Source organism: Ylistrum balloti, unplaced genomic scaffold, assembly GCF_031769215.1.
Source record: "Ylistrum balloti isolate Yb309-2 unplaced genomic scaffold, AGI_CSIRO_Ybal_v1 Utg370808, whole genome shotgun sequence".
Lineage (NCBI taxonomy): Eukaryota > Metazoa > Mollusca > Bivalvia > Pectinida > Pectinidae > Ylistrum > Ylistrum balloti.
Window position 1 is genome coordinate 23,824 of NW_026782468.1, and position 13,522 is coordinate 37,345.

At 34.9% G+C, this 13,522-nt stretch overlaps 1 protein-coding gene across 1 annotated transcript; it reads left to right on the forward strand.

Annotated features, from left to right (window-relative positions):
• Window positions 1-5,876: 5,876 nt before the first annotated feature.
• LOC132558673 (uncharacterized) lies at window positions 5,877-12,937 on the forward strand. The gene is made up of 5 exons (XM_060223268.1): window positions 5,877-5,902; window positions 11,237-11,364; window positions 11,742-11,869; window positions 12,282-12,453; window positions 12,714-12,937. Exons 1-5 carry the CDS (start codon window positions 5,877-5,879, stop codon window positions 12,935-12,937), a joined length of 678 nt encoding a protein of 225 aa, XP_060079251.1.
• Window positions 12,938-13,522: the final 585 nt, after the last annotated feature.

Consider the following 13,522-nt stretch of genomic DNA (forward strand, 5'->3'; position numbering starts at 1 on the left):
CCGGGAGGTATCAACAGGGTCTTTTTTGAGCAGTTCATAAATGAATACTTGATACAAAAATGTAGAGAGCACACCTCCTTGCCTTACTCCCGAATGAACTGGGAACCATTTTGACGCGATGCCACTAAAGAAATGGCATTTGTCATTCCAACATAGGTATGGCGTCCTTCATTGGTTCATTTAAACTGAGTCGACTAGTTTAGAAAGTAGGTCGTATCGAAGAAGGCTTTAAAAGCAATTCTGTGGCGATGCATGAATCACTTCCTGTGTGTGAAACGAGTCTGTTGAGTAGCCCTAGATGTTTGCTAATCCGTACTGTTGCTGGTTTGGGATTATCCGTCAACGGAACAGAGAATACGTCTATATTTTTTGTTGATGTTTATTTCGAAGGAGTCCAGTATTCTGAGTGATGCACTTGTATCGAGTTGAAACTTAATCAAATCATCTACCCGAGCTCAATTCCGTTTCAGGTTCGCTTTACACGACATTTTGAATAAACTTCGCTTGTAGAATGCATTATCTGACAATGTTTTTGGCGGTAAATAATTTCAATGTTTTCTAGACGCCAAGGTAATTACTGTGATGTTCTTGGTAGATTTCGACTAAATTGGTGATAGTTGATTTAAAGGTTAATTGTGAAACTTCAAACTATTTAAGAGGTCCAGGTGGTGTTCAAGGGAAGTGATGATAGGAAGAGGTGTTTGCGTAGATAGACATGAGGAGTTGTGTTTCCAACTAATCTTTTTGGTAATCGGATATCAAATATGTCTGCCAGAACCTCTGATTGGCTAAAATATAGCGGGTTTAAAAAAAACCCGTTGGTTAGATTGCAATGAAGTCTGGGGTGAAAATTGATTATCATGTTAAAATATGTTAAAGACATTTCCCCAAATCTAAGATGGACACAGCTGCCAATGTAAATGTCCGATTTTGATGAAAGTTACTACACAAGTGTAAGGACGGCAATGATACAATCAATTTTCATTTGAACAAAACAGACATGGCCGTCTGAAGTGTTTAAACACTGAAACTTTAGTATTGTCAAAGGTGATTTCAAGGCTCTCCCGACTCTCCTTGCCAATGTTGATAATTAATATTTCCCGCGTTTTGAAGGATAGCGGAAGAGATTTGTTGATTTGTGTATACGGGACAGAGTTAGGTTATAAGGTATTCTAGCGCTTGGTCGGCTTAGGAATGAACGGTTTAGTATAACTCTATGAACAGGAATGTTAATAATAGCAAATACATGGATACCTGGCTGTGTGAAGATCAGATTCTTTACTCGATGATTAGAAATCTCACCAAAAAAAAAAAACAAAAAAAAAAAAAAAAAAAAAAAAAACTTGAACTTGGGCTGGTGATGTAAGTTTCGAATTAAATGCCGACTTAATTATTCCGAAAGGCCGCACAAGTACTTACAAATGAGAAGTTTGGTTATGATACCGAGTAACGAGCATCACCACGCTTTTGCGTAACTCGGTTGAAACTGTTCCGGTGGTCTGGAACAATTCCACGATACACAAACGCACTTGTACCGAATGTAGGAACTGATAAGTGTAAATTTAAAAATGTACAAGTTAATTTCCTCTCAAGCATAAAACAAAGATAAAGATAAGATACCATCCATTCAACTTATACTTAATAGTATAATGCTACCGGAAATATGTGCGTCAATCGACCCTGCTTTATGCTGATTTTCTGAAAACTAATGATATTCAGCAAGCTAATTTTGGACTGGTACGGCTGGACCCCTCAATCTGCACGTGCCAAATATCCCCGTCAAGCCACCATCCCCATGTGTTTTTCATAAGGAAAATTTACATTTTTTTCTTTCCTTTATGAAACTTTTTTTTCATCTTTTTTATAATATATATTGTGGAAGTACTTTTGAATTAGATCCACAATTCTTAAAAACTTACATTTTATTTTATTATATCTTATGGTAATTAATTTTTATTTTTCTAATAATAATAGGCCCTAGCTGGGAAATTCCCGTATATTGAGTTAAAGCCGGAAATGTCTCACCACTAATCTTTGTTAAAGTGTTTTTGTATTTGACCAACCTAAGACTGTATTTCATTATACAAATTTACTTTTTGTACTGATCGTCCTGTCTTAAAAGCAGTATATTGATAAATAACTCATGTCACATATTTACAAAGGCTTAAGCCACTTTGATTAATTTCGGCCAGACCTGATTTTCACTAAAATCTATTGTAATATGATACTGACAAGGTGAGCAGATTCAATTAGCCGGGCTAACAAAGCAGTGTGACGTAACCGAGCATTACAACTGCGTTGAGTAACTAAAAGTTTGTTAAGAACCCACGCGTACTTGTGAGCAATCTGAGCATGCGCTACGAACTGGTCAGCCAATCAGAATCTCAACTTTCACGGACAGTCCCTTGAATTACTTGTATTCCCCCACAAAAAAATAAATAAAAAAATAAATAAATAAATTTTCACTTCTACTTGGGACGGAATAAAGAAACATCAACTAAACAAGCTGTCTCCTTGCTGTTTTACAGGTGAGCCAATGTCATATTTCTTGTTATATATTTTACAAAGTTTTTGAAATATAAGACATTACTGTAAACATTGCTTATAAATTTTATACTAATCATTATACATTTTACAATTTAAAACAGAACATATGTCATATTATTAGTCTTATTGCTCATTGCATTCCAAATGTGTTGTAATTACATATATGTGTTGTAAATTTAGGAAAATTCTTAACAGACAAAATATACACGCTAAGCGCATGTAAATATCCTTTATTCACAACACCAGACCTTGTCACTGTGTTCGACATGTCTCCTATTGTACAGGTATATGTCTGCTATGTTTTTATTTTTGATTATATCTTCTGAACCTAAGATTTATATGTAAATCAGTGCCAAAATCATGGATTGCTAACAGTTACCCATTCATTTGTTCAAACCAGAAATTATAGTGGGTGTACTCATTGTATAAACAAGGAAATAAATACCCCTACATGTAGCTGGTAACTGAGACGTTTGAATTTAGCAGTTATTAAATGCTTTCTAGCTATACAGAAAATTTATAAATCATGGTTTAGAAAGTTTATTTTGCAATAGTCTCCTTGAGCTGTTATATAATTGCTTTGTCAAAATAACCAAATATGTATCAATTCTTAAACAGAAGTCAAATATTTATACTGGAAGTAAGATTGCCCACAGGAAGTAACACTGTAAACAGGAAGTCAAATGTTTATACCGGAAGTAATATTGCCAACCGAAAGTAACAATATAAACCGGAAGTAGATGTCACATGTAAACAATCCTGTAACGTTACATTGTCATTGAACAACGTTACAAAGCAATTATTCTTTGTTTTTAATAATGTTTTATATTTGAATTAGGAGCTGTCACTTAGTATTCAGGCATTGCCAATACCTCTCACTGCAAAGTGATCTCTCTACCACAGTTATCTCCCCTTTTGTCATAGTTAATTCCCCCTTCTAAAAACGTTGTCATGTTAAATATTGTGCAGTATTTTGGATTAATCCCTATATCTTCCTGATCTTGTCCAAAATAAGTTGACACGTCAATTCATGTCAATTGCTCTGATATCTTTTATGATTTGATAAGTTTTTGTTTTGGATTATCTTTTAATCAGCACCAGCATGATTTTAAACCTTTCCCTACTGATTACTCAGTTTCTGTCAACCAAGATGTTGTGATGATATTCATTATGTTGCTGTAGACTTCTTTATAATTCACCTTTACATTATGTCCATTACATATACTGTATTGCATATTGTATACTACATTAATGTTTGCATTTGTAAAATCTTCACTTTTACTTGGGACGGAATAAAATAACATCAACTAAACAAACTGCCTTCTTGCTGTTTTACAGGTCCTTATCTCTTACCGAATTAGTTATCTTCAGCTATACAACAACAAAAAATCACACGTAACTCGGTGAAATGTATATGGCGTTTTCTTGCAGGTTGAACTGATCCAAACCGTCTCAACGCTTACGCAAAAGCGACCCCAGAAGACTGCTAACCAGCCAAGGATTACCTGTGTCAAGCATGACTACATATCTGGTGTAACGTTGTGTACCAAAGGTCTGGGTCTCTGCCTTTTTGTGCATTTCTTGTAACAACTAGCATAATTTGCGACAGAAGTAGTAGATTGGGGGATTATGTTATGGGTAAATGGTGCCCATGTTAATTACAACTTGTCCATCACTATATTTGATATGTTGATAGTATCAGAATTTACTGAACCCAGTAAACTCTTTTTTTATCTGAAATAGCAAATATGGTTTGAACCTTGACTATGTACAATGATAAATAAAAGAAACACTCTTGAACATTACATATTATTCATACGAAATCTGCCGTGTAGAACTAATTTACATGACAGATACACAGGTGTTAAACATATAGCTGGGGCATCATCAAAGGAACGAGAGTGCCCGATCCCTACCATTTACATATCGCAGAGATTGATCTAATCATAGGAATTGCTGTTTTCCGCGCTTTCATGGTAGTGTCTTAATTATACACGTACTTATGACGTAAGAGTTGGGGTGTGGCAGAGGGGGCATGATCAGTTGCTAAAGTAGACTAGATAATGGTGAGGCTAGTTGGAAAACGTCGGGAGAGGGATGTATCACTTTTATACGACTCCCAGCTGTCGGCGTGAACTATAAATCGTTATAAAAGATCAAATTCAAATATGATAGTAACTTATGCAGTTTTCATTTTCAGAGATGGACAAGATGGCGACTTGACCAGGGCGGTAGTTGGGTCGGAGACCTAGGTTTGTTGAGTTTTTACGCTAATGCAGATCACATTACTGTGAAATTGACTGCTATGCTGTTCTTTTATTGTATCTAGCAATATCAAGTTGCCTTTGTTGATTTACGAGCTCTATGAACTGTGTACTCGGACACTATACGTGTACGTGTATGCGTGTATATGTGTATACTGTAAACAAAACTGACCGCCATATTTTCCCAAGGACACACGCGGTACTCGAAACACGTCCTCTCTTGATAGGGGTTTGACCATCATATTGCCATATATATATTTAACAATTACGTCTGATTTGGAATCAGAATGGTCCAATAAAAGAAAAGTTGATTCCTCTCCTGGTGCCTCTGACCATCCACGACATACTAGATCTAGAGGTCACGCCCGTGGGAATTCTGTGCCAATGACCAGCCTTCTCAAGCCTACATGTTTATACACACAGTATACAGATCCTATACCTGTGTTTACATGTTGATCTAATACATGTATTTGCTTGTTTTTGTACATAGCTCCTATCCCTGTATTTATGTGTTTATTTTTATATGTTTATATATACAGTAAGATATTTACTTGTCTGCCTGCAGCTGTCCATTTATAAATTGCCCATACCAGAGTGACTGTGTGCAGTTCTGTTGGTATTTTCTATTACTGTAATAATTATTCTTGATGGAATCATATTATTGTACATAGTATTTCAATTTATAGCATGCCTATATTCACTCTTTGGTTAAAGAATTCAAATATTGTTTTATAGAATTATTCTATAACAAATATAGGTACTTTGATCACCATTTTTCACTGTTTTTTCAATCTATATTATCAAGATAATTCACATAAGAATACTTATGTGCTTTGTTTATTTGTCCTTTCTTTATTTGGTCTTATGTCTCACCTTACACCTTTCCTGTCATGACCTTTATCTACCTTCCCTTAAGACTGAGTGTTTTGACTATTACATGTATATTCTAACTGTGGTTTATTTGACTGATGACCTTTCTACGTTTAAATAATTAATTGACGATCATGGATAATGCTCTAGCCCAGTATCACTGTCGTGTACCCGCTAAGGAATGGTTTTGTAAAGATGGCGAAGGGTTCAATCAACAAAAGGTAGGTGTCCATTTCAAACTTGAATATCTGTTGTTTCTAATGATACTTCGACAACGACAAATACTTTTGAAAACATGATAATGTGCAAACAGCACACTACGCCATCACTAACGGTCATATTCCCCCAGAAGTCCTTGTAAATCTATCACAAAATTGGCGAAACCGTTGATTTCGACAGGAAGCGACACACGCAGTTAAGAATCTTGTCTTGTCCCATTATAACGTAATATATTGGAGATTTTCTCAATTTGCATAAACATCTAGTGGGAATAGTTTATAACCAGCACGTTATATATGACTAAAACCTTGTGCAATTCCAGAAAGGTCCAGGAATGGTCCCCGGCAAATTCTGTCCAATTTTGCTCGATAATTTTAACTCGATAATACCAGTCAGGTTTCAAGCCTGGTCATTCTACTGGTCATTAAAATATTGAAATTCCTCATGCATTATGTGAAAATATTGAAAATATGGAGTCAACGTATTTAGTTTTTTGTGATATTTCTAAAGCGTTCGATAGGTTGTGGCACAAGTGACTGAATATAAAACTAGCTAATTATGGTATGGTGGAAAACTTCTAGTTTGGTAGAACAATTATGTCAGTAATAGAAAAAGAAATAGAAAAATCTATGTAGGAAATAGTGAATCTTCCATAAAATCTACAAATTGCAGGTGTTCCACAAGGTTCGGTATTGGGCCCCTTACTTTTTATTTTATATATTAATGATATAGCTGATTATCTTAAAAGTCTCTCTAAACGGTTTGCCGATGATTCTTCAATATTTTCTCTCTTTGGCCATCGAAACTAAAATTAATAACGACCTGGCTAAAATTCAAAATTGGGCAGAAAAGTGGCTTGTTACATTTGATCTCTTGAAAATCGAAGCTTTACTTATTTCAAACACTGAGCACGATCATGTCATAGATATTAAATGTTTTAATGTGAGTGTTGACTTTATAGACCATCATAAACATCTAGGGATAACTTTAGGTGAAAATTGTAAATGGGGAAGACACATAGAAGATATTTGTAAAGATGCATCCAAACAGGTAAGTATCCTTCGTAAACTTAATACCAAATACAAAATTTCCTTCGACAACAAACAAATTTCTCCTTTTTTCCGTTTACTATCCGACTTTGGAACCAACTTGAACATGGAAATAGACAAATTGTTTCTTACTCTATCTTAAAAAATTCTCTTGAAAACCCCTACACTAGTACCAAATTATTATTTGATTGGTAGTCGTAAGACTAATATACTGCACGCTGGGTTAAGAAATAAATCCAGTACCATAAACAATTACCTTTTCAGTTCCAATCTTGTTGCTGTCAATGTGGACATCCTGTTGTAGACACTTACCACTATTTTTTTTGTAATAATTATACAGACTCTACCGAGAACTAGATAATCTTATCTCTCTAAACCTGCAGATACTTCTATATGGTAGCATGAACTACTCGTATGAAGATGATGTAAAAATATGTCAAATCACTCAGCAATATCTACTTAACTCAAATTGATTTTGATCTCTTGAGCTCACTCTCTCTCTCTCTCTCTCTCTCTCTCTCTCTCTCTCTCTCTCTCTCTCTCTCTCTCTCTCTGAAATTACACTATAAAATGTTTGGTGTCTCTTTGCTCCAACGCACTAGTGGTGATGATTACTTGAAGGACTCGTATGACAGGAGAAAATGAAATAAGCACGGGAGGTGGCGAAGTTTTGCAAGTTTTGAAAAGTGTTATGTATTTTTACTAGTGTTGTTCATTGTAGGAGAGACCTATTTACAAGAAATTAAATTCACTCTCTCTCTCTCTCTCTCTCTCTCTCTCTCTCTCTCTCTCTCTCTCTCTCTCTCTCTCTCTCTCTCTCTCTCTCTCTCTCTCTCTCTCCACACATAATTGCATTTAAACATATCGTCTTGTCTTGTTAATATGTATTTTGTCAAACCTTATAGGAAAGGGCTTAATATAAGTAAGGCCGTTAAAGCAGCTGCTATTGTAGACTTCCCCGTCATTCCAAGAAGTGGAAGTCCGAATTAGACTCAAGATGGCAAATCCGTGAGTATATAACAATTGGAGTATGTCTCTTTATATAGAAGTATATGTCTGACTTTGATCTATTTGGTATTTGTCACTTAATCATTAAGTTACCACGAACAGACTGTTAAGCCCATGCTATTGATACCGAGGTTATATTGATGTCATTTTATATCAGAATCATGAAGTCGTATAGGCTTGGTCCAGGTATTTACGTCATAATCTTACCGTAGAAATTGATTTTAATGGTTAAGGTTACAAACCAAGTATATTTAGATTAAAATGAAGTTTAAGTAAAGCAAACACGTCTCAAGCATTATGATTTTACATCACAATAGGAAAATACCACTTCTCAATGACGCCTTAACGACCATACTTTGTGAAAACTTTCCAATAGTTTACTACATGAACTTACAGGATCGGAATACTTCCGTTGTACGTTTTCCCTCCGACAGCAGCCTATATCAATTATAGATCTCATGACACCGTGAACCAGTTTGGGATATTAAAACAGTTGTGTACATGGAGTTGTATGGTAACACAGTTGACCTTGTTTGAGTGAATGTCTACGAAGGCTTTAACGCTAGACTTGAAATATGTTATAAAATGTTCCCAAGTTTATGTGTCACACAAGTTTCAGATATGTTTATTGTGACGGGAGTGACTTGTAGCCGTGATACTACTGGAAGTCTACATGTAGAAGTACATAAAATATACTCTGTTTAATTACCTGCTTGTGTAAACAGACTTGTAAACAGATCTGTTGACAGTACAGTTAGAGAACTACTGGTTATTACGTCCTGACCGCGCAATTAGTACTTCATATACGTTCATATCAGTTTGTAACGTCCAAAAAGGCATTCGCTCTTTTATTCTCTCTTCAGGGGGTCACTCTAAACTTGTGAAATCGAAGGTTGTCAGCATACACCGCATTACATATCACCACGTAGACTGAATGGTGACCAGTTAGTTCAGCTGCGTGTTTAACCTTTTGATATTTTGTTGTGCTTTCTATAGGTGTACTAACTTTATTTGCCTGTACTATCAGTTTGCTTTAATAAAGTGTCTGCATCTGATTCGTCTTGTCAATGACTTCATCCATTTTATGTTATAGTTCATTTCCGGAAATGTTGATCGCCGGAAAAGGTGGTAACAAAGACGAAATGTTCCTCATAAATGGGTACGCAGTTAACACCAGTCGTCCAGCGATTTTGAAATGTTTGGGTTTGTATATAACTAATAGATTTATATATATATATATGTATGTGTATACAAATATTATTGTCACGCCATCGTTTTACTTCACAAATGTTTAATGTAAAGCAAAGTTTTCCTATTTAAGAAACTTTCGAAACATAGATACCCTTTTTACTGTATATTTGATGAATTTTAAAAATATAGAGACCATTATCATTGTTCCCGATTCTTTAGTCAAAAGTAAATAATTAATGTTAAGATTAAATTCACATAAGCGATTTCTTTGTAGAGGAGATTATGGACGCCAGACCTGTACATGACATGCAGTGTATCTACATTGCTGATTTTGGTACGGCTGATGGAAAGGCTTCATTGTCACTGATAAATGAAATTATTGGTAAGCAGTATCCTAACGTAATTATTATCTCTCATTGAAATCCATTTACTTATGTAAGATGAATTATAACGTACTTCGTTATCTTTGCGATGAACCCACTCCTGTCTCATTTTCAAAACGTATTTCTAGCATGTGAGGTAGATTCACATCACGCTTACCCTTGCGGAATGTCTGGTATTCTTGTCGGCTCTTTTCAGGGATCACGTTGTTATCAGCGCTTTGTAATGATTTCTTCGATGAAGACATGTACACATTAATACAACACATTCGTCGATATCCTTTTAATTTATAAATGTTCCTGCTTAGATATGTGGTCAGTAACTAGTATACGTAATTACCCCTGGATTGATTAATACATCAATTTTTCAGCATTTGTATGATAAATCAATATTTATTTGGATATTTAGTGATCTATTTCTAGTATCACCGATATCATTTTTTTTGCTTATTAATTTGAAAGAGAATGCTCAACTTTGGGTGACAACTGTTTAACGGAAAGAGTTGATCACTGAACCTTCAGTTTATGTGGGTACATGAGTGCAGCTTCTGCCCAAATACCGTTAAGATTACATTGCCTGTGATACCCCGCCTAAAAAATAAATACAACTTTCCCTAATTCATGAATAAGTCTAAAAAGCCTAGATCCACCATTATGTACTTCTCGATTGACACTGAAAGTCTGTTTTATTTGATTAAGATAAAGCGCGGTGTAAGATGGGACAGAAGCAACAGATCCTGGTATATTACAACGACCGTCCAGATAATGATTTTAACTTGCTTACCAAAGTTCTCTCAGGTTTGTTGATGCTTTAATTGTCGGTTATGGAATTCTGCATTGTTTATGTGTAAGTTTCAACATTGAAAATGACAGTTTGTTCACTGGATCAAAATAAAGATACATTCGTTAGTTGGATACAGGGAATTCAGTATTAGCAATAACACTGTAATATGGGCAACATTATTATTTTGTAAAATAACGAAATGGACGTACTTTGTCTACATTTTAACTTACGTGCATGTTTTAGATTGAACAAGACTGAGTAGTTGACCCCTGATTAGCTCTGATCACTGCGTTAAAACATATCTTCACCCTTGTTAACAGCAGCGGAAGGATTAGATCCTAACGTTTACTGGACACTCCTACCCAGGACCATGTATAAACAATGTCTCCCCGACAACTCAGTAGACTTATCGTTTACGTCCTTCGCCGTACACATGCTGTCAGAGAGGTAAAGTCTTGATTTTGCTAGGATCATGGCTATTTGGTAGATTTGATTGTTGAAATGTATTGGCTTATTGAAATATTTTTAGTGAATAATATTGACTTTCTCTTCATGAAGGCATACCCATTGCAACAAAATGGGCCTCTTTCTTGACTGATTTGCTTTTGTTTACATACAAAGTTTCATTTACCGAATAATTATTAAAACAGGCTACTTGTTTATTTTCACTCTTCGATACGTGTATATACATTTATTTTTGCTTTTGATGATACATGATATTCATAAAGATCAGCCGGATTCTTCAGCCGCCACTCTCCTCGATTTTTTATCACATCACAACCAACAGCTTTCCACTATTCTGTATGACAAGGGTGGCTATTTCAACTAAACTAGGTAATATTTTATTTTCAGACAGTAACAATCCAGTGGATATGATCTGTATAACTTTAAACATTTTCATACTCTTGTTAATTTTTTTCTAAGCCTTTGTAACATCAAAGATGGCGTCTTTCTTGAAGAAGCAGACGATGAAGACAGAACTCTTATAGAGGAACAGGCAAGAAAGGAATGGAGCACATTTGTAGTGTCACGGGGCCGGGAATTGAAACCAGGTAATATTGCTTTTCATTTAATGCCAGAGTAAGTCTTGAAATAATGTTGCCTTCTTTTAATTAATATTAAAGTCATCTATAAATAAAATCAAATTTCTTTTCATTGACAAGTCCAAGAATGACCAAACCATTGTGTGAGTTGTGGAATCTAGATGGATTTCTTTTTATTCAGAAACAATATTCGGTTTAATATTAGGATTGTGTGTATATTGAATTACAAATAATTGTAAATACTCATCCATTGGTGATATGTTTACTGCAATTACTACGCCATTACAGTTTTGGAAACTTTAAACATTTTTTTTCTGAGTCTAGTTTTCTTTAAGAAAAAAAACATTGATAAATTGTTGATAAGACTACCGTCATGTTTTCACAAGGTGGTTACTTGGTAGTTGTTACACCATCCTGTAATGAGGGTAATACGTCTACATGTCATATCGCTGGTGGACCTATGCAACTTGGAGGATTGGTCCGGAATATGTATAAGGAGGGTCTAATAACTGAGGTATGTTTTAACAATACTTATTTTAGTGCTGCACTCAACAAGGAGAAGTGCAGTACGCAAGATCAATCTATCTTTTTTCACTTAATTTAGGAGTTATTGCCCTTTGTTATTTTTTTAAATTAAACTTTGTGCGGGACATTACACTAAAACTATAAGAGGTCTCGACTTAAAACGTAATGGGTAGATAGAAATCAACAAGGAAAAGTGCAGTGCACAAGAACAATTTATCTTTTTTTCGCATAATTTAGGAGTTATTGCCATTTGTTATTTTTCATATTTAAATTTTGTCTCATTTGGGAATCATAACCCGTCTCTGACGGCCCCTGTCAACATATGAATACGATGGAAAAAGTTACTATACACTACTGTAATAAATCTGTGCACAGTTAACGATATTTATTATAAACAACAGGACGAATACCTCAACACAAACTTTAATACACACTATTTGAGAACCGAAGTCGACTTCCGGGAGCCTTTTACACATTCACATTCTGAAGTGACGGGCCTTGGACTTGAGATGGTCTCTGTTAGAGGAAGCAAACACTATGTGCATCATCCAGTGTACGACATTGTTGACAAAGGTACGAATTTGATATCATTGTTTATAGAAATAAACTTACATCACTGACAAACTCTAATGCTCTGAAACGCTTAAATTGTTTAACTATTATTCTTTATCTAATTTTCTTAATTCTAATAAAAAATTGTTATTTTTTAATTTTTGCCAGGAAAAGTACCTTTTAAATAATGAATCAAAACGACAAAAAAAAAAAAAAAAAAAGATAGAACGTGAATTGTGAATTGTGAACTGATATATAAGGAAGTAAATTTTGTATTGTAGATGCTAAAGAAAAAGAACAGTACGCAGAACACATTGTGGCGGGGATCCGGCCATGGTTGTACTATGTGATTTACGGGGGATTGAATCAGAGCCGAACAGAGACAGAGAAACAGACCATAGTTGAGGAGTATTTTAACAGAGTCTATCGACACGCCTACTCTAACTCTAATCATAAACCATATATGGTAGTGTCAGAGGTTGTAATCCGAAAATCGAACCACTAACGACTTGTCAGTCGTGTATCTTGTATACTATGTAATGCCTATATATTTATACCAATTTAAATCCAATTTACTAGACTCAGGCTTATCCAAATAAACAGAATGTTATTTATTGAATGACTTCATGATCATTTTAAAGGAAATTTTAGAAACATTTAACTATGTTTCAAAAAGAACACCATGTTGAATTATATAAATTCGGTATAATAATCCAATGGAGTTCCTCGTGTGAAATTTTCATGCCCGATTTGGTCACTTCAGCACTTTCCATGTAATAGACGATACATTTTCTTGTTTACGGAAGGTGATAAAAATTACGGGGCTTGGTACTGGATATAAAGCAAATCAGACGTTCTTATCTTAATTTGTCATAATTTTTCAACAGGGTTTTGGAACACATTTTATTAAGTTAGTTCAAACTTTTGCATTTCTTTAACGTCATAAAAAGCTTGAAATGATGTTTTGTTGGTCAAGATATTTATAAACGTGTCCTTATTCTGTTCTGTGATAAATGTTCCGGAGATCCAGAGTTCAATGCGGTTCACATATGCAGTTTATTATGTTGAGGTTTTGACCACTTTTTCCACA

Coding starts and splice junctions, on each gene's coding strand:
- LOC132558673 (XM_060223268.1), top strand. CDS start 5,877: ATGGCGAAGGGTTCAATCAACAAAAG. Junction 5,903..11,236: donor AAGGGTTCAATCAACAAAAG/GTAGGTGTCCAT, acceptor TTTTTTTCTAAG/CCTTTGTAACATCAAAGATG. Junction 11,365..11,741: donor GGGCCGGGAATTGAAACCAG/GTAATATTGCTT, acceptor TGTTTTCACAAG/GTGGTTACTTGGTAGTTGTT.